Source organism: Rhinolophus ferrumequinum, chromosome 3 (genome assembly GCF_004115265.2).
Source record: "Rhinolophus ferrumequinum isolate MPI-CBG mRhiFer1 chromosome 3, mRhiFer1_v1.p, whole genome shotgun sequence".
Taxonomy (NCBI): domain Eukaryota; kingdom Metazoa; phylum Chordata; class Mammalia; order Chiroptera; family Rhinolophidae; genus Rhinolophus; species Rhinolophus ferrumequinum.
Genome location: NC_046286.1, coordinates 94,064,488 through 94,086,172, shown reverse-complemented (window position 1 = coordinate 94,086,172; position 21,685 = coordinate 94,064,488). Strand labels below are relative to the sequence as shown.

General features: G+C 43.4%; 1 protein-coding gene across 1 annotated transcript in view; it reads right to left on the bottom strand.

Moving 5' to 3' along the window:
• Window positions 1–21,685, bottom strand: part of MTHFD1L (methylenetetrahydrofolate dehydrogenase (NADP+ dependent) 1 like) — a 192,618-nt gene that overhangs the window by 39,930 nt on the left and 131,003 nt on the right. The window contains exons 25-26 of the mRNA XM_033103092.1: window positions 18,859–18,966; window positions 16,579–16,731 (exon numbers count right to left, since the gene is read on the bottom strand). Of these exons, the coding sequence (XP_032958983.1) occupies window positions 16,579–16,731; window positions 18,859–18,966 (261 nt within the window). The remainder of the gene's footprint in view (window positions 1–16,578; window positions 16,732–18,858; window positions 18,967–21,685) is intronic.

The window sequence follows — 21,685 nt, the reverse complement described above, 5'->3', positions numbered from 1 at the left end:
CACTCTGCATGTAGTTTGGTTAGCAAGAATACTTAATAACTCTCGTAGTTTTCAGGAATAAAAATGATTCAACAAAATGGCACCCGAAGAGCCTTACTCCTTAGGAAGTACCTGATAGCTTTGATAGCAATTTGGTAGTTGCTGTTTCTCGTAAAGAAGAACATCCTCAAAGTCGATGTTCTGATTTTATGAAAACACCAATCAACCCCCAGTTGAGAACTACGGATGCTTGGAGCTCACAGGGACCGGAGGACATCATCCCGCCAAAGAGATGAGGGACCTGCCCTGTGGCAGAGGCAGGACTTCGAGCCCAGATGTCCTGGTTTCCCGGCCAGTGTGCTCACCACGGTACTACCCCGCTTTTCGCTGAAAGGCTGTCTCCCGTTTGGTTAAAGAAAAAGTTCCTTTAGAAGCCTTGTGAAATGTATAATACGGGTGAGGTGCTACCAAATTAGTTAAAACAGTAAAAAAGCCACCCTTGGTCCACACCTTCCGCTGCCCTGCGCACCACTCACTTGGCCAGGCCACGCGCAGCCACCAGGCAGGGGAGGAGTCCTCGGAAAGGAGAAGACCACGGCTGCACTGCAGGAGTGGGCCTGGGGTGGGCCTGACCCACGGCTCTCCCTGCTCACGGGGGGCAAATTTCCCGGACCGCCATAAACCATAATTTTCATGATACAGCTCTCTCATAAATCTCATGATACTGGATAAATGGGCCCCTGGAGGCTAACTGCCATCTATCATACCCAAAAATTTGCAAATGTTAATGATTCCTGCTGGCCGTCAGCCTGTAGGTCATCCTTAAAAGCAAGCAAACAAACAAAACACACATTTCTGCAAAGCCTAGTGACAATCTTTCTGTAAGATCAGAAATGCAGTCCCTACCACTGGGACAAAGGCCAAAAAACAAATGTGACAGACCCCAACAATCAGTGCCCTGACACTTCCTGCTCTTCTATGAACCCCAACATGGTCCAGACCCTCCCAGTGTCAAAAGCACTAGATACACATCTTTCTCATCTCTCTTTGTAAAGCTAATTATAGTTCATTGAAACGTCATGTAGTAAATCAGCTTTAGCTCTTACTAGATAGGGAAATGAAACAAGAAAAGAGCTTAAAATCAAACCCTCAATAAATAAGCCCTGGGCTGTCTCTGAGTAGCAATGGAAACAAGGATTTTGTGTACTGCTTTCCTCAAAGGTAAGACCATTCCTTGGAGGGTTTTAATTGACAAAGATAAAACAGGAATAACATTTTATTGTGTGTGTATCTTGCCCTCTAATGTATTGTATATCTGTCCTAGAAAGTGGAGGTTTTCAGCAAAGAACTCAAGGAGGCTTACCTTGTAAGAAAATTTAAGAATTTGATAGATATCAGGATCATGGAACGCATATACTAAACAAAAGTCAAGGTCCAGTAGGAAAGTAGGTATGTATGTGGTCCATGCATCCTACAATTATTAAGAGCTGAGGGGTTTATTAGTTTTAGAGCTCCTTGACAAGCAAAGCAAAAAGGGGAAAACATTGATCTAGGATGTGCCTCAATTTCATTCTCCAGAAGCAAAGGAAAGCCAAGTAAAAAACCCCCAAAATGTAACTGTCACTTAGGGCTGGAAGAAATCCACTCAATAACTGGAACCTTCTGTGTGCCACGTACCAGGCCTGGCAGTGAGGACCCAAGGACAAATAGGGCAAGTTCCCACCTTCCCAGGACTGACCACTTTCTGGGGAAAGAAACAAGCTTCATCACTGGGATCTGTAAACGCTACACTAGGGGAAGTCTCATGTGCAAAAGGAGCCCACTGAAGCCAGAAGACCCTCTTTGACGAGATTTCCAGAGGGGACCCCAGGTAAGTGGACAGAGTCCTTCAGTGGCACGTTGGTAAAGACGGACACTGATCCGGAAGAACACACTGCAGAATCTTCAGATAATCCCCCAGAGATAGCATCTCCCAAGCAGGCCTTTGATAGAAAGTCAGGAGGCTGAGAGTTCAAGGTTATCCTCTGTGGTGATGGCACGAGGAGAGCCCATTCTATCATGCTGACTGCTGACAGTGCATCTTCTGCCCAGCAGATTCGTCGTTTGGCGGGTGGGCTTGACAACATGTCAGTGAAATGAAGGAATCAAATCAAGTCTCTCACCTAAAGATGACCAACCCATCTGAGGGCGGAGGGAGAGAGAGAGAGAGAGAGGGAGAGAGACAGAGAGAGAGAGAGAGAGACAGAGAAAGAGAGAGAGAGACAGAGACAGAGAGAGAGAGACAAGAGAGAGAGAGAGAGGAGAGAGAGAGAGAGAGAGACAAAGAGAGAGAGAGACAGAGAGACAGAGAGAGAGAGAGAGAGACAGAGAGAGAGACAGAGAGAGAGAGAGAGAGAGAGAGAGAGAGAGAGAGAAAGAGAGAGAGACCAAGACCTCTCTTAGAAAACAGTTCTGGACCTGCTCCAAGCACATTAACTAATTGGTGACAGAAACTCTGAGGTTCACACTGTACAAAGTGGCTGACGTTTCTCTGGCTTAGGAGATGCCCACAACAAATTTCAACTGGAAAAGCCATAGAAAAACCTCAACATGCCACAATTAAAATTTGTGCCTGTTAAGCAACACAGCTCCCTGCTAACCAACCAGAAAAATTAGAAAGTTATATTCTAAGTTACTAAAATTTTAAAGGCTATATGGATTTCATGGTTATCAAGTAAGTAATAAGGTTCTGCTACCTTAATAGTATTACATTTTGAGGAGATAATTTGAGGCCACACTTTCTAATTAGATCAGTACCAGAATCAAGGGTCATTTTCAGGAACTCATAGAATGTGAAAATAAGACCACATAATCCGCACAAAGCTGGGGTACTGCTTCTGAGGAAGCAATGTCAGGTGAAATCCTGGTTTTGTCACTTACTAGCTTTGTGATCAGGGCAAGTTACTTAATCTCTGTGCCTCGGTTTCCCTGTGTGTGAAACAAGGACGGTGATATGACCTACCTGGAAGGGAGGCAGTCAGCGTTAAATGAGTTAGTTCCCACGGGTTGCTCAGAACACCACGGGGCCCTAGCAAGAGCTCAACAGAACTTAGCTGTGACTACAGTTTTAATTTGTATCACTATGATTTATGTAAACATCCCTTCATTTCTACTTGCTTTTCTATGCATTTTTACATTGTTGACATTATGCTCTACACATCTCATTAATTTTCCCACTGAACAACTCAGTTATTTCCCCAAGCCACTAAACATTATGCACATAAGATCACTGTATCCATATTTAGAGACAACCATTCTGGTCCTGAAACGCTCCAGACATCAGTACCTTTCCCCCTCTTTTCAATGAGTCCTTTTTGGATTACACGTTACACTTCAGCGGAAAGGAATGGATTATTTGGGGGCTAGGAAGATGTCAGCTTACGTGCTCCACAGAGAAGACACAGAAAATAAGAAAATTACAACTGACGAGCTGTGAAAATTGACTGAACTACCACTGGCAGAGTTTTTGTTTTCTGAGTAATAATAATACATACAGAGCAGTGTCAGGAGGGAGGATGGGATGTCAGGTAAGACACAGGGCGGACGGCTGCACTTGAGATGAACTGGATACTCCATCACTGTCCTCAGCTTGAATCTGTGATCACAAAGACGTGCTAGGGAAGGATTTATAGGCATATGTTTCTTAGTGCTGCACAGATTCCCATCATGCTTTCCATGAATCATTAACTATTTACTGTCCAAATAAAAGAAGAATGTGTCTGAAGTCCTAATTCGTGAGCTTAATATTATTCTTTCTGAAACCTTCTCTTCTTTTTCCAGTGATGTGGTTGCAGCAATCATTTTTTTTTCTTGTGTCTGAAATACTTCCTACTCCCAAGAAAGATATAAGGTTCCAATTTATGCCTCAAATGAAAACTAAAAAGCACTTCAAAGAAGCCAACTGGATCTCCTAGTAGAATCCCATTGTTAGGTGGTGTCCCGCTCCTCGCTCCACGCCAAAACTTTCCCATCTCCGAAAAGAAGCACATTCCATTTTTTATGACAAACTTATCAAAATTAAAATAACAACCTCCAGCTGTCAAAACAGCTTCAAGACTATGGTTATTATAAATAAAGAATTTCTAGCTACCTAGGTAATGATTTTTATCCATGTGAAAAGTATTTCTAAGTAAGTTGTTCTTGAATGGCCTAAAAGACTACAAATGAGTAATCTACTATATTCATTTTATATGAACTTGGGAGGGAACACCAATAACTCCATGGACCTGGGAGCTGTACTGACCACGCTCGACCTGGAGAACCAACCTTCTGCAGGCGAGAGACCCTGTTATAAGTATTTTCGGGCCCAAACTAAAACTCTCTGAACACAAGCAGTCATTGGGATTTACAATTCCAAAAGAGAACCTTTCACATTTCACTGCTGACTTCAGAACTTTGAGGACAAGTTAACTCTTTGCCACTTGGAAGTAGCCTCAATCATGTCATAAAAAAGACAGAGCAAAGATAATGGAAACCCAGGTTACTGGTCCCAGGAGACTTATAATAATTGCTGACAGAGCAGCAAATAAGTTAAAAATGGAGGATTCTAATGGATCAAAAATATTTGTGCAGGCCAGACAATTAATGCATGGTGCCTCAAACAGAGAAGAGATTACTTCCTTTATTTGTGTAATGTAGTTTAAAACAACTTTGAAAGTTTTGACTGGTAGCAAAAGTTTTGACTGGTAACCAGCCTGTTCAGAAACCTAATTATTAAGGCTTAAGACTAAACGGACACAGAAATAGTATCTCACCACCCCCTCCACAGGGGGTCCGCAGTGCAGTAACAAGTCATTTGTCCCCAGCCCATCCTAGAGCTGCTCTTTCTGATACTTCAGGCCTTCCTGGTTATGTACAAAATCCATCCTGTAATAGGGCTCACAGAGCCTGGATGAGGGGAACTGCTGAAGTTTTGCTTTTCTACATTAAAGGCAGAATGACCCAGAGACCTTGCCTTGTGGGGACACCGGAGGTGGCCCTGCCCATCCCCAGGGACCACCATTCACACAGACTACTATGGATGGTGCCCTAGAGCTGTGAGGTAGAGGCCTTGGAATGGTCTGACTTGTTCCCCCACCTTCAGGGTCAAGTTCAGCTCCCAACGACAGCCTCTAAGGCCCTCTGGGGCCAGTCTGCTGCCCACTGCTCTGGCTGGGATGCTTCACCCGCCCCCACTCCCACAAACTCCACTCTTTTTAAGGACACTGCAGGGTCACTTCTGCTAGGATCTCTGCCCCACTGCCCTTTCCTACAGGAGGTGCGAACACTCGTTCTTTCGTGTCCCTTTGCATGCAGGCACCTTCAGCACTTCACTTTCACAGTGGTTGTCTGCCTCCCCCAATGCTAAGAGTCCTGGGCAGGGACGGGGTCTTTCCTGTCTTGGGAACCTCAGCACACAGCGTATATTAGACACGCAGAAATGTTTAAACTGGAAGGAAATTTAGAGATTGTGTATCACCTCAGTCAAAAAACTCCCCAAGGTTAGCTCTGGCCTCTCTCCTGAACTCCAGACACTAATTTCTAATTGATGGACAACTTCACAGGAAGTCCAATGGGCATTTCAAACAACGTATCGCTCTCCAGTCAGTTACTTCCACTGCAACACCCGCTTGCTGGTCTGCTCTTTCCGGGTCCTCAGGAATCACCCTAGACCCAGCCCTTCCTCACATTTCACCCTGTCAGCTCCTGTGACTTCTGGTGTCCTGGCCACAGACACCTTCTTCTCCACTTCTACCGTTCTGGCCTCCGTCCTGGGCTCCGAACACTCAGGCCTTGGTTCCTCAAAGTCTCCTGACGTCAGTCTCTCCCTCCTTCAGGAGACGGCTGCCAGGGTGGTCCTCTGCCCACAGGATCTCAAATGCCCTTATATGCCCCCGTATGTCATTTAAAGCCCCAGTCTCTAACCAACCTTCCCTGCCTACCCAAAGACCCACTGTGGTCCTAGCTTTCTTTGAAGTTCTACTGCATTTATCATTTATACCTTTCTTTTGGCAAGCAAACTGCAAAAACCATTTGTTTTAATTTTTCATTCAAACAGCTGGCTGCCTGCTGAGGGTGGCGTCAAGTTTAATGCTTCCTTACGTGTCTCAGTGCTTAGCATACATAGCACCACGAATACACACTTTCTAACCTACTGGCAAGAAAATATCCAGATATTCAACACCTAAGTTATTCTTGGGCAAAGAGCTCATAAGCTCTCACAGAACAGAACTCTCCTTTGCCATTTATCACTAACCATGCTCACAGGGCCAGGATGAGGAGTAATGAGCCCTTGGAAGAGGGTCTGACCTGTGGTTAAAACAGTCATGATGGTGATGATGACGAAGATAGGGGACAGGCTGAAACGAAGACTGAAATATACGGATGCAAAATGTTGACAAGCAGTTTCCACACGAATGGCCGTACGGCCAGCTAATACAATTTGGTGGGATATTTGATCTGTAAGTTTACATCTAAGCACATTAATAATAATACATTTGGACCTGGTTTTACACTCTTGCTGGTCAGTAACTGGTTTGATAAGAAAGGCGAGGGCACTGACCCCGGAAGGTTGGCGTTACGAGCAGATAAGACTGGTGGGAACTTGTGCTTCTCTCTCCTGTTAGCTGCTTTTCCAGATGGACTGGAGGCTGGGGTTGTAGGGCTGGCCAGTCACACTGGCGGAGGACTCCTCTGAGATCCCTGGGCTCTCCGCGGAGCTGGTAGGTTGGTACCACCACATCTGGTTCTGTTCTATTCTACACTGGACCTCCCACTGTGCAAAGGTCAAGGGGACGGAAGGCATGACCCCCGCCCGGGGGTCTCCTGGATTAACAGGAAAAAGACACTAAAGGAAGTAAATGCACTAAATCTTAGCTGGGTGGCGCTGGCAGCGCAAATGCAGAGGTGTGCCTGAGAATGAGATGGGGGTGAGCAGGGCTCGCGGGGCCCCATCCTCCCAACGCCAGTCCTGGGGGAGGTCTGGAGCTTGAGTAAGTCTGTACTCAGAGGAGACGTGTAGATAAATTTGGGAATTGGATGATGGATTTTGGAAGGTGGAAAGAAGCATGGCAGGCAACTTACTTTCATGGGTCCTACACTCTCAAGAACTGATTCTTCCGGTTGGGATGAAGCTCAAACAGGAGACTGATGTCTATGACAGATGCAGCAGCTTAGGTTCCTAGCTGTAGTTTTCCTCCTCAGCAGACTGTAGTACCTTTATTACAAATGGCCGGGGGTGCACACTCAATGCAGGCCCCTGGCATATCCTTACAGGGGGTTGGCAATGAGACTGTCACTTTTCATGATGGGCCTTCAGGGGGCTTTGTAAATAAGTGCTTCCATTTGATCATGTAATCCAACACAAATTACATCCCTAATAATACCTGTTAACAACTTTATACCTGTTCCCTGATTTTAATTAGATCTGGCTATCCTCACTGGTATAAAATGTTTTGAATTTTCAGTGGTATCCAGGAAAGACTAAGGGGCAACCAATTCTCCCAAAAGCAGTATATCACAAATATTTTCTAGAGATATGTAATGTATTATTTATTTTAACATTTAATCTGATACCTATGGGTGCATAATTTAATGAACACGTATGTAGTTAAGTCTGTAAACTGCCATGCGTTTTAGATATTATCAATTATATTTTCCACACAAATTACAATTCCGGTTTAAAAGTGTGATATTTTTCTGAGAAATCTAGCTTCTCTTTCTACTCATCCATTCCCACCACACCGTCAAACTCACTCTGAGGGCCACTGGGCCACGTAGTTAGGAAAAACGGTATTTTGGTTTGCATTAATTTTATTTTCCTTGATAAATTGCTTAGCTGCTACTGACTATATGCCTCTTAGTAAAAACTGGGATATCAAAGAATAACGAATGCAACAAAGAGGCACAGAGGAGAAACTCCATGAATACTCCAGATTATTTTATGGGTGTCTTTCAGGAGTTCTCGACTGTCAATTTTATGCTATGAAGTCAAACTAAAAATAGGGAGAACTCACGTAGGCTGTAGATGGAACAGGAATGGGCCAATATTTTGCCGATCCCTGGAGGAAACAAAGGACCAATATCTGATTGTAGGGCCCAACAGTCAAGCATTACAAGCACCCTTTTCCAGGTTTGTAGAAAGTAAGAAAGACAGAGCCAACACGCGAGGATAAAGAGCAGTGGGTTAAAAATTTAACTCAATAACAGAAATACCTGGTAATGTTGTTACTCAGCGTATCTCCAGGCGGACAACTGATTTCATTTAAAGTAATTTTATATTTAGGCTAAAAAATAAATTAGCATCAAACAAGGGGAGAAAAGATCCTTACTAAAAAAAAAAAAAAAAAGGATTGGACCTAGATAACCTTATGCCACAGTGAGGCAAATATTTTCATGAGTCACAAAGCTTCCTCTGGCCCATCAATCCGACAGTTTCTGGAAATGGAGAATGCTGCTGGTCACTTTCCTTTCCCCTAAACATGCCACCGTGAACAGACAGGAATAGCTTGTCTCCTACTGAACAGACAGCTGTGTGGCTTCCTCTGGACCCCGGCAAGGAAGACGTGGTCACAAAGGGATTGGGCAACCTGCTGCAAGGACGTTGCGGTAAGAGGAAATGAGTGGAGGCCTAGGTCAGGGAAGTGACATGTTTGGGAGAAGGCAGGAAACTCTGATGTAGAGATAAGGAAAAGGAGTGGGGAAGGGACCCACGCTGGGTGCGGAACAGGAAACGGACAAAATCTCCAGGACTGGAGTGAAAGGACCCAGGGTACCAAGAAAGTGAGGCCAGGTGGGTTGGAGTGGTTTGCAGGCAGGGTACGACGAGGCAGGTCGGGTTTATTTCAGGTGTCAGGTGGACCAGGGCCAAGGAGCAGGGGAGATAAGAAGGCTGTTGGCCTCTGCCAACATTAAAAAGATTAAAAAAAAAAAAGCTGAGAGCGTCTTTGTTTATTTGTGGGAACAGGGACGGGAAGGTAAGGACAGTGCGGGGTGAGGGAAGGGGGCAAGGAGGCTGAGTGATTTTGTAGGAATCACGGCCAATGCTGGGATTCAAGGGACATGCTGGGGCTCACGGAGTCCCACGTGATCTCAAGTGATGGCGAGCTCTTTACTCTTTACACGACTACTTGTCCATATCATTTAAAGCGCAACTTGGGGAGTCAATGTTTAATTTTTTTCACTGCGTAACTGGCCATAAATTTCTGGAACATGTGAGGAGTCATGCGTTTGATTTCAACCTACAAGGTCTGAATTAATTCACCTTCACGCCTGACCAGGCGAAGCGAGTTTATAACCACGCATCCCTAAGCAGGGCTGGTACGCAGAGGAGAAAACATCCCCACGGAGCTTGAGAATAACTTCAGCACTGACCTGAAGCGGAGCCAGTGGAAACTCAGCCTTCAGTACATACTTTTACAGGAGGGGGTGTAGAACGGAAAACAAAGTGGGCTTAACTGAAACGTGAGAAAGTACAAAACGGCAATGACTTTGCTGGGTGGGGCCACAGCTTTCTTTTTCGCCGCCCCCCCTCTCCCCCCAGTTCAGTAACTCTCCACCCAGCATTAGTTGGGGATGACATCACTGGTTTCCCAAATATGCTCCAGCAGTTTCCTGCTTTCCAGAGTCAAGCCAAGCCATGCGTCAGTGGTGCACCTGGGTAGAGATGTGGCCGGGTCAGGTCACACAGAGTGGAAATGAAAGCCACACTGGTATCCGTTCATTAAATAAACTGCCTGCTTTACTGCTGAACTTTCAGTCCCCTTTTCCCTAGACAGAATTCCAGAGATGGGTCCAGCACACGCCAATCATGGCAGGAGAAAAAAAACAAACGTACACATACAAGGTGTGACAATTAAGTTCGCGAACTTGTTGCAATGCTGTTGCTAACCTTTTTTGATTTCAGAGGGATTATTCATTATGAATTTGTACCAACTGGGCAGTTAATCAAGTTTACTATTCGGAAGTGCTGAAAAAGCTGTGTGAAAAAATTAGACGACCTGAACTTTTTGCCAACAATTCATGGCTCTTGCATCATGACAATGCACCAGCTCACACAGCACTGTCTGTGAGGGAGGTTTTAGCCAGTAAACAAATAACTGTATTGGAACACACTCCCTACTCACCTGATCTGGCCCCCAATGACTTACTTCTTTCTTTACCCAAAGATAAAGGAAATACTGAAAGGGAGACATTTTGATGACATTCAGGACATCAAAGGTACTACGACGACAGCTCTGATGGCCATTCCAGGAAAAGAGTTTCAAAATTGCTTTCAAGGGTGGACTAGGCCCTGGCATCGGGGCATAACTTCCCAAGGGGAGTGCTTCAAAAGTGACTGTAGTGATATTCAGCAATGAGGTATGTAGCACTTTTCCTAGGATGAGTTCGCGAACTTAATTGTCCGACTCATATACAACGCCTATGATTACATCCTCTGCTTCAGAAAGAGCACAGGGACCAGAGTGAAAGGTTTAGGAAGGGAGGGGTGGGGAACTGCCCAGTGAGGAACCGGCCCCCGGACAGGCTCGTGAGCTCTGGCCCACTGCATCTCAGCCCCCAGCCAAGATGCTTTTCTCTCATCATCAGTCTGTGGCACAACAGCACTGACGGTCCATTTCTTAACAGTTTCAAGCTACCGCCCTTCCCCCAGAACTGCTCTAACTGCACCGACCTCCACACAAATGCCATCATCCCTTCTTGGTGACCGGCGAGACTGCTTAATGCCAAGATGCTAACCCAGGTTCTTGTCTTCAAGAGCCCTCACATCCTAATTTTATGTCCTATGTTTGTCAATAAAGAAGACTTCATATTCCAGAAGACTTCACGTCTGTAAGAAGACTTCTAAGTTCTTCAGGAGCCTCTCTCGCTGCTTTAATGTGATGTCAAAGGAAAACAGTGTAAATACACCAAGAACTTACATCAAACGGACGTCTGCTAGGAATTCACACTTGATCAGACACCTCTCCATGCCAGCTGTCTGACAAAGTATCGTTGCGTAAGAAAGGTGCTCTTCCCTCTCCATCCCAAGACCATAGGCAGTAGGCACGAAGGGCCCTGGGACAAATTAACGTGGAAACAACTACCTTGCATTTCCTTTGCCAAATTTGGGGCTAGCAAACATGAGACAGAACTAGACAAAGCACACTCAGGAGTGCATGTCTTATAGGAACATTCTAGCTCTTTTGTGTTTTCTTTGGTATCCCAATTTTTCAGGTGTTAAAACACTGCTAAGACAGCCAGGACGGGCAAGGCGATTCTAACTGTTGTACACATGCTGACTCTCTTGCAACCGACGGACAGACCCTGTTAAATATTTTTCCCAAGTACTTTTAGTTTATTATCTCCCTATTTATTACATCTTCTTGTTATAAAAGCGACATTTGTTCAGTATAGTGATTTGAAATAAACAAAGAGAAGAAAAAACAGCTATTCATAATACCACAGCCTGATGGTAAGATTTTGGTGTCTTTCTGGTCTTTTCTCATATGGAATGTAATTTACTTCTCAAATCATTTCATATACTTTGCTTACATGTTAATATTTTTATGTCATGAAATTTATGCCAAATGATTAAACAACTCTTACAGATTTATATAAACTTATAGACAATATCAAAACAATGAGACCACAAGACAGACCACCTACTGAATTTTTCTTTTTTTTTTGGGCACAAGATTGCTTTGGAGTGTTTACAAGTTATTAGGTTTATTGGACACTATAAACCATAAGCTTTGAAAGAATTTTGGAAACATAACAGGATAATCTCTGGAATACACAGTTGGAAAATCATAAAGATAATCAGTTCTTTTCGCCCCACAAATATCTGCATTTGCTAACCAATTTCTCACAAGGAGAGGTACTAAGTGGAGAACTGCTATTCAAAAACTCTGCGTTCTTTTGTAGCTTTCAGTAACATGCTGGGAAGAATTCGTAAGCATAATATCACTAACGTGAGGCAAGACTGCACATGAAGCTTAACAGGAATGAAGACTGTTATGTGAGGAAGGAAAAATTTGCTACCTAAGGAAGAGTCGATGGAAAACACTGCCAATGCAGGTAAGAACGGTAGCAAAGGTCTCAGATGTCCTTCGGTCGAGTAATCATGTACTGGGTGCTGCCATACAAATAGCATGGGGAAGTGAAAGGGACTAGTGAAGTGTCTACATATCAACGTATTTATTATTATTGCTATTATTTTATTGTGGTGATCAGCGGCAATTAAAGCAGTCACTGCATAGAATGGGATGAATTAATTAAATGGTAGACAAATCTGGCCTATAAGGAAAGACGGAGGGTAAAAGTAAATATTTAGAAAGAGAAATCTAGAGGAGAAAAACCTAAACTCGCCAGCATTTCACTGCATGGTCTCCCAAAGTCAACAAGACTGGAGATATTTATTGTTTAAGGAGACAATTGCTTGTACTGCAATTCCCCACTTTTAGACCTACTCGGTAGCCAGAGAGGGTGCCTCCCTTGAGAACAGACCAAGAAGAGATTCCTCCCTCTGTTACAAAGCACACCGCACTCTGTGCTTGTGTGGTTTTATTTACTAGAGTCTACCACAAGGCCCGTGAGGGGAGGACTGGATCCTGCTTACCTCCATGAGGTCTACATCTCATGCTTGCTGTAGGTGTGAATGAATGAATGAATGAATGAATGAATGAACACTGCATAAAAATTGAAAAGCTTCCTAATTTTGACGTCTCAGATTGGGCATTCTTTCTGGAGTGGCTCGATGAGTATGTATTTCAAATTTTTAGATAACATGTGCTCAAATTGAGTGATTAAGAGTGATTCATTACGCTAGGGTTTTCCCACCTGCAGGAGACAGTCCCTCCAGTGTCCCCATTCCCCTTTTCCTCAGTCATCGCAGCAGGAATTTACTACCCTATGTCTCCCACTGGTGATGAATGTTAGAAGCATTTTAGCAAACTGTGCCAGGGCCCAGAATGGGGTCAAGTAAATATCGGCCCTTATTAGGCCATCCTGGCCTCCAGTGGTGTCTGTGCCAATACACGCATAGCTTCCGGCTCTGTCATAGAAAGCAGACCTCTCAGGACACTGCCTTCACGAGACAGCTTCCTGACTGACCTCCAGGAATATCTTTAGTCAGGCACCACTTCCTTCCTCTTCCATTCCCTGCCCTGCTTGGCCACAGGGGGAGCTTAGCCTAGCGCTGGGTAGGGGTGGGGGAGGGCAGAGGGCTCTCTTTAGGAAACCCAGTAGGCCCAGTGTCTCCCCTGGAAAACCATTCCTCACACATTTAGTTTCTAACTATTCACATGTCAAAGAGGAGTAGTGGGACAAATGGACAGATGGACTGGTGTTCACACACCAGCTGTGGCTGACAGAATCCCGATTTTCCAGAACTGGTCTCACATGGTGGTGAAGGTGGTGTTACTAGCTGGGGTGGGAGAAGATTCATAGCATATATTTGTTTAGTGATCCCAAAGATTTTAAAATTACGGCATATTATGGTTTTTATTTAATGACTATCAAATGCTCGGAAACCAGTTAAGGTATCATTTATTGGTTCTCATGTTTTGCATCAAACCACTTTCTATGTTCAGTCACTTCCACCTACATCTACTAGCTGTAAGCTGCCTGAACTGTAGAAAGCGCCTCCATCTGGGGACTCCCCATAGCACTGAGCACAGTTCTTATGAACACTGGCTGAATGAATGAACCAATGAATGAATTTGTCAGGTGAACTACTGCGGAATTTCAAATCTGTACAGGACAAGACAGGACAGATTATGAACTATGTTAACCTTCTCCTCCATTATGGCCACTGTTTCCTGCTCCATTTGGGCACCATTGTGGCCCCGTCTCTCTCCATGGTCCGGTGTCTCTGGGCCTGCATGACAGCTGAGCTCCTACTCCTAAGCGAAGGCTTTCACTGACCAAAGCTCAGGAGATTTTTTAACACTGAGGGGCTGCCATCACTAAGGTCATGCATGCTAAGGAATATTAAAGCAAGCTCTTCTTAGTACACATTTTTGTTAATTGAGGTATAATTATATTACACTCAATAAAATTTGCCCTTTTTAGGGGTACTGTACGAGTTTTGACATACAGTCATGGAACCAGCACCACAATCAGAATATACAAAGTATTTCCATTACCCCAAAAAGTTCCCTTGTGCCCCTTTGCAGTTGGTCCGTCCCCACCCCCAGAACAATGATCTGAATTTTTAAACTTCAGTTGTACCTTTTCCAAAATGTCATTCAGCATTTGTTTTATTTAAATCCTTCCTTCTATACCAACACTGTTGCTACCTTCCCCCAACTGGAAACTTCGCCTCCAGCTTGGGGGATATTCCCTGGTCTCCCCCATCCCTGCGATGGCTCCTTCCAGACTCCTCAGAGGGGTCCTATTGTACCACCTGCTCCGTCAAGGCGGATGTTTTCAGAGTATTGTCCTGTCCTCTCCTCTCGTTTCTCGGTGCTTCTCCCTTGTTCAACATCTGCCTTCATCTACATTCTTAAAACCCTCAAGGCCTCCCTTCCCCTCCCTTTCTTCTGAGTGTTGCGTCTGTGTTTCTAATGGATTCACAGACTATTCTATGTACCCTATTAACCCTTCCAGCTCTCTTGTCCAAGCCAATCTGCCTTCCTCCCGTGTTCTTTCCGTGGCTAACAACATCGCCAGCCACAGTCAAGCCAGAAGTTTCCCTGGACCCCACATGGAGGTGACTCTCTTTAAAATACGTCTCCCATTCACCTCTCTCTCCATTTGTACTCCTGTGGCTACAGTGCCAACCCGGAGCACCTCTGGCCCCGCTGATCTACCTCCTGGTCCTGGGTTGGGGTCTCTGCCCTCTCAACACTCTCCACATTGCTGCCCGAGCTACTTTTCTAACATACTGTTCAGACCACATTCTTCTTTTCCTTATAAAAATAAAACAAACACAGAACCCACCTTATAGTGACTCCCCCGTGTGATGGGATAAAATCCAAGTTCCTTCAGATGGCAGTTGAGATCCTTAATGGCTTGGCCCTGTCTTGCCATCCGAGTCCCCTCAGCTTCCCCACCCCTGCCCAACTCTGGCCACGCTGGACCACTCTGGGAAGGGTATGTCATGTCTTCTGTGCCTTTGAGTCAAAACTCACTGTTTCCCCAGTCAGATGTTGAGCCCTTCACGAAGCATTCTTGATTCTCCTCTTCTACACACCCCTGTTCCTTCCAACTCAAGGCAGAACTAGCTGTGGCTTCCCCTATACCCTGAAAGCATTTAGAATACCAACACCTCCTGTTCTAGATGCTTCTTTGCTGTTCAAACCCATGCTCCTCACACCTACTCCTCTCTTAGCATCCCCATGCTTCACGTGCAGTGAGAATTAAAAAACGCTTATTGAAAACATTTTGCCTAATACTAGGATAAAGCGTGTGTAAATACCAAGGCAAGAATTCTGTACTTTTTAGATATATATAGTCATGGGACGTGGGGTATAGCATAGGGAATAGAGTCAATGGAATGGTAACAGCTATATACGATGTCAGAGGGGTAGTAGATTGGGGAGACGGGGATTATCACTTTGTGAGGGGTGTAAATGTCTAACTATTACATGTTTGGTACACCTGAAACTAATTGGGAAAAAAAACACATTTCCTAGGGTCACTCTGAGAAACTAAAATCTAGATTGACTAAATTGTGTTTCTGGGGGAAAAAAAAGAATTCTATACTTTTTATGCACTTTTGGCCTATCCATTGCTTCTTTGCATAATAGAACCACATGGTGTATTAAGAAAATCATTCTGTTTCCTATTGGGGCTTGAATCAGTTTGTAACAACAATAATAATGATAACGATGATTTAGAATTTTCTAAATCTAATCCAGGAGCACTCCTGTGATGCGAAGTCAAACTTCAGCCACTGATGGTTACAAAGGGAAGGCTATCATGTCACTATGTGGTTATACTGAAGCATTTTATGTGTGAAGCTCATCATCACGGATTTTAAGTGCTTTCATAAGTTTTCATTTCTTTGCTATCTCCCCTCCGCGCACAGAGAGCCTGAAATAACATACTACGCATCCTACAGAAACGGAGTGCCATTACAACAATGTGAACAACAAGAACTCATGTGACTCGCTCATTTTCTAAGGCAGAGCTTCCCATGTGATGTGCTGAGAAAAAAGGTAGAGGGTGAACACTGATTTCCCCAGCCCTCGTTGGGGCGGAGCTGGTCCTGTCTGGCACGAGCAGTCACCTCCATTTGTCCCACACTTCAGGGAAATCTTATCATTTTGAGTGCAATAATGGGAAAAAACCGAGAAGCATTATACTAAGCCATTTTAGCATTTCAACACAGACTGAATTCTCCCAAGTCATTCTTTTCATTGTTCTGTAAGTGGAATCAGTTTTATGACTCGAGGGATCCTGAACATATGGTCTATAAAAAGAGAAATCTAAACCACAACGGCAGAGGTGTTTTTTACGGTGGTAGAGTGTTTAGAAAATTGCAGATACTGTATACTAATTACTTCCCAATATGAGAACTGCAAAGTGTTGGCAGAGCAGAAAGATCTTAGCTATTCTGAGGACACAGACTGAAGGTTTCTGGAAAATGTTACTCACCGTTCCAACCAAAGGGTAAATGAACCCAGCACCGATGCTGGCCCGGACATCACTAATGGGTAAGATGAAATCCCTGGGTACACCTTTCATGTCAGGTTGGTGAGACAAAGAAAGGTGGGTCTTTGCCATGCAGATGGGCAAATTTCCAAAACCCTGTAAGGAAGGAAATGTGTTCATTGAGCATAAATGTTAGTCTCCCGGACTTGTTTAGCTTGCACTCCATACAACCCCCGCAGCTCAGATCCAGGCACACAGTAGGTGCTTGCTGAGCAAGAAGATGGGACAACCACCTCCACATCATCATCGTCTGGCAGGCTGAGGATGTCTAGTATTTATTTTGGAGAACTCTCTTTATGCGAAGGGAAGGCAGCATTATGTGTGTGCTCTTGGGAGAAAGTGTGACTATTTTCAGGCAGAGCAGCAGCAGCAGCAGCAGCAGCAAGCTGTCGAAATCACTTTCCAAGGATATTAATATCCGGGACCCAGAAAGGTAATCTGGAGAAAGGCTTCGTAATGAGGCTTTTAGTCACGTTGTTCACTCATTCTTGGAGGCTGTCAGGAAGCAAAGGGCCCCTTTGTGTTGGTTTATGAATCATGGCTATTTGATCTGCGATTACATTATAGGAACCAAGATGAGGTCACTGCTTAAGCCTCTTATTTTTAAGGACCAAAGGCTTTGCCTGACCCAGCGTTCCAAAGGTGAAAGAGCAGGAAGTCACATGTGGCGTCTCATAAAAAGGACAGTGTCCTCGCAGCCTGGTTCCGATTAAAGGGTACACAGTGCCCTTTTAGACACTTTGCTAATTAAGGGCAACCACATACCCGACACGTAAGTTTCAAGGGACATTCCCTCGGTAGTCAGAGATAAAAGGAATGCAATCTTCAGAGGTGACTCAGTCTGAATTTCTTATGATTCAACTCGAAACTATTTGAAAGATTTTCGAGTATTATCAATTCGGGGGGGGGGCTCTTTTTGCAATGCTGATTGGAATTCTGCTGGGGAACAATCACAATTGCTCTGCAGAAATGGTGCCCAGAATTTTAGGTTTCAGAGATCACTCAAATACTGAAGGAATTTTAATGAACTGATGGATGTTTGCCAATTTAAATTTCTGCCAGTAGGGATATTAAAAAAAAACCCAAAACAGAACGTAGCATATACCATCACCATATTACTTCATGAAAAAGAGCACTTTTTAAGACTGCAAAAAAGGACCCAGTATTAGAATAAATGATGGTCCTTAAATATTACTAAAAATTCAAAACAAACAAAAACAAACCCGTCACGATAATGACCTTATTTTACTCATTTCATTGCACATGAGTGAAAATTTCACTGCAGAACAATGCCTGAGTGTACGACAATGTTTGGGAATTTTTTGTTTTCCTAAAGCACAAGCCAAGAACATACATGGAAAATTCTAAGAAAAAACAAGTTGGTGACTGTTTTACCAAACCTGGGAGAATACTCTGGTTGGCATTGGTAGTATTTAACAAAATGTCAAATATGATTTAAAAATAGGATTTAGGAGTTAGGGAATTAAAAAAAAACCAAACAGATAACACTAATAATGAAACTTTTTTGCCACCAGGCTTTGAAATGCGTTGCCTTCCATCCAGCAAGTTGGATGGGGCATTCCAGGCATGTGGTCCTTTCTGTCAGGGAGGCTGAATGCGCTGCAGGGGAGTCCCTTAAACACGAACATTATAGAATAAAGTAATGACTCATGATGCTGAATCCCAGCCACCGTCACAGCTGCTTCACGAACTGCCTTTGTCAGTCTCCAGAGGTAGCAGAGGATGGAGCCTTTGGTGGACAGTCTCAGAACCACTTGTGTACAAAAGAACAGCGCACACTGCCATCTTTATATGCTGCACTCCTATGTGCCTAACCTGGTGCCATGCTAACATTTTTAAGGTAGTTAGAGGCCTGCAAAGAAGAGGAAACACTAAGTCTGACCACAGCCACACATCTAAGGACAGTTTCAATGTTTCTGTGAGAGTTAGAGGGACTAAAGATCACATACCACATAGAAACATGGATACCACCCATATTAGACACATTTATAACCTCCAGTCAATGATGTATACCCTCGTATATCACCATAATGTTCTAATTAGAATCAACATCCTACACCCAAAGATATTACTTCAATCTTTGTAGACCCCAAAGTAGATTAAGACAAGTTCAGCTGGTGAGACATATATGAGTCCTCAAGTCAAGGTGAATATTTCAAGAATTTAAGGTGAATATTTTCCCCCTAAAGATATAACTTTTACCTGTTCTGTGTAACGATCAATTTTGGATTGTGCCTCAGGAGAGAGTTCTATATCTCTGGCTCCATAGACAGCCTGGGCAATGGTTCTTATCTTTTCCACAATTGGAAGCTGGAGAAACAAAACAACAAAATCGTTTAATCTTGTCAAGGAATTAAAGGCTCAGTGAAATTTTCTGTAATTGCTTAAAATTCCCTACCAGATTCCCTCATCAGAAACTGTAACATTTGAACCAATCACTCTTTTTTCCTTCTGTCACCCTTAAAGCACTAAAAATTTCAGATCAGAGGTCAATTAGTAAATAAAAAGCCTTAGATATACAGTCAATTTAGAGGCTGCTTACCTAGTTAATAACTTTTACCCACTGCAGCAATTTGAAAAAACGTAGTTTTATACTATGCTTTTTAATGGTCTGGCAAGTCAGAACAAGAGTCTCCTAAGTAAATACTTAGTGCTGATTTCCAACTCTGGTGATACGATAAAGAACGCAGCAGTACTAAAGAACAAGTATATTTTTTTGTGAGTGGGAATGGGTTGAAATTTTAATATAAATGCTGATGTGATCAAATACTCCATTGGAAAATCAGAGGTTGAATCTAGTGTCACTTCAGAAAATTACGAGAAATCATGGAGAATGGGAAAAACCCGAGAAGACTAGATGTTGGCAAATAAATGTGTGGGGAGAAGATGAAAAGTCTTCCATGAATGGAAAACATGGATGCAGACTGCTGGCAAAATACTAAAAGTGATCTTAAGAAACAAGAATGGCTCATTAGGAAAGGAATATGCCACAGATAAAGTGATTCTTGACGTAAGCAAAGCATTTGACTAAATCGGTCCTTATTTTGCTGTGGGTAGAAAACACAGGCTTAATGCAGTGAGCTGGATGAACAGCTGCTGGAGCCAGTGCTGATGGAATAAACATCACCTAAGGAGAAGTCTCTCGTGGCCCGCCTCAAGGACTTTGCTTGGCAATGGCAAATGGTACATTTTTATGAATTATGGATGACACACATAGGAAGGAGAATTATCCAACAGGAGAACACAAAAGCTAACTCCACCCTCCCAATCTGATAGACCCCTAAACTGCTTTAAAATGTGTTTTTTATTAGTATAAATTTTATTACTGTAGAGTTGTTCTGTGGTGTGGAACTTAAATATTGGACTTTTCAACAAATAAAAAAGAAATGAAGGTACAAGTCATTATAATCTTTCATTGAAGGACATAAAAGAGGGTCTGAATCACTGGAGAGAAATACTTTGTTCATGGATGAGGAGGTTCAATACTCTACAGATGTTAGTATTTGCAAGCAATCTGTTAGTTCAGCTCAAATCCAATGAAAACCCCAAGAGCACTTTTGGTTACTTGGCCAACCAATTCTAAAATTCATCACGAAGAATAATGGCATATAGATACGATAACTTCAAAGATAAATAAAACCAAAAGAACAAAGAGGACTTGCCTTATTAGATATCAATCATACTGCAATACGATGCTAAGGAATTCCACGTGGTACTGGCACAGGACTAGACGAATTAATCAATGGAAGATAAGAAGAAACCAAGAAAGACACCTCAGCAGGTGTGGGACAATACATAGAAGAGACGGCACAGAATAGGGGAATGGCTGACTATCCAACTGACTTTTGGCTGGAAAGAAAAAAATTAGATTCCTACCACACACTAGGCCCCCAAATAAATCCAATATGGAACAAAGGCATAAACTTCAAAATGAGAACTCTAAATATAGGAAGAAAACATTGGGAACTGTATGATCCTAAGGTAAGGAAAAATTTCTTAAACAAAACAACAACAGAATACACCCTAAAGGAAATGATTTATAGATTTGACATCAAAATTTAAAGCTTCTTGTATATATACAAATAAGGTTAAAGGAGTGGGATCAGTCTGGGAGAAGATACATGCAAGTATTTATAAAGCCAAAAGAAAAAATCAAGAGAAAGACAAATATTTAATACTAGGCAAAAGGAGTGACTAACAACCATATGAAAAAAATGCCCAATCTCATTAGTAATTAACAAATGCAAGTTAAAATAATGAAAAACCAATTCACAACCATTAAATTAGTAACACTGAAATGTATGAGACTATCAAGTGCAGGTGAGGAGGTGGGGAAGAACAATCCTTCTAAGAGCTCTCTTCTTGGTTGAGATGCTCACGGTGTAGCCTCCATGAAAGCTTCCTAACTGGTCTCTTTACTCCTAATACACTTTCCACTCTCCCACAAGTCTAACCTTCCTAAAATGTACCTTGATAAGAAGAATCCAAAAATCTTCAGCTTCCCACGGCCTACCGAAGAACAAAATCTGTTTGTGACATTTAAGCATCTATATGATACATGCTCAGAAGCATCCTTAGATCAGTTTCCACCTCTTTAAATTTCCCCCAATTGCTTTGTTTCTGGGCCCTGCACATAAAGCCTCTGTCTGTCATCTTCAAAGATCAACTTCTGCTAAAACTCCCTGAGCTCTGTAAGATCTCTCTCAAAGGCCAGCTGCTCCAGGAAGCCCCTCACCACATGGAGGAATTCTCTTCTTGGACGTCCTGATGCCCCTGTAATGCTCCCACCTGGGTATTACACAGGACCAGAGGTTCAACAGGACCTGGCACTGAGTGGCTGCTGGCAACGCTCATGCCACCTTAGGGCGTGCTGACGGACCTCAAAGGGTAACAGTCCCGGGATCAAAGTCTGACACTGACTCTACCAGATGGCAAGGGGCCTTTTGTAAACCACATCATAGAAGAAACCAGAGAAGACTCTCCACCTCTAGAAGAGACAGCTCTGGAAAGAAATGATCAGCTTCTAGAA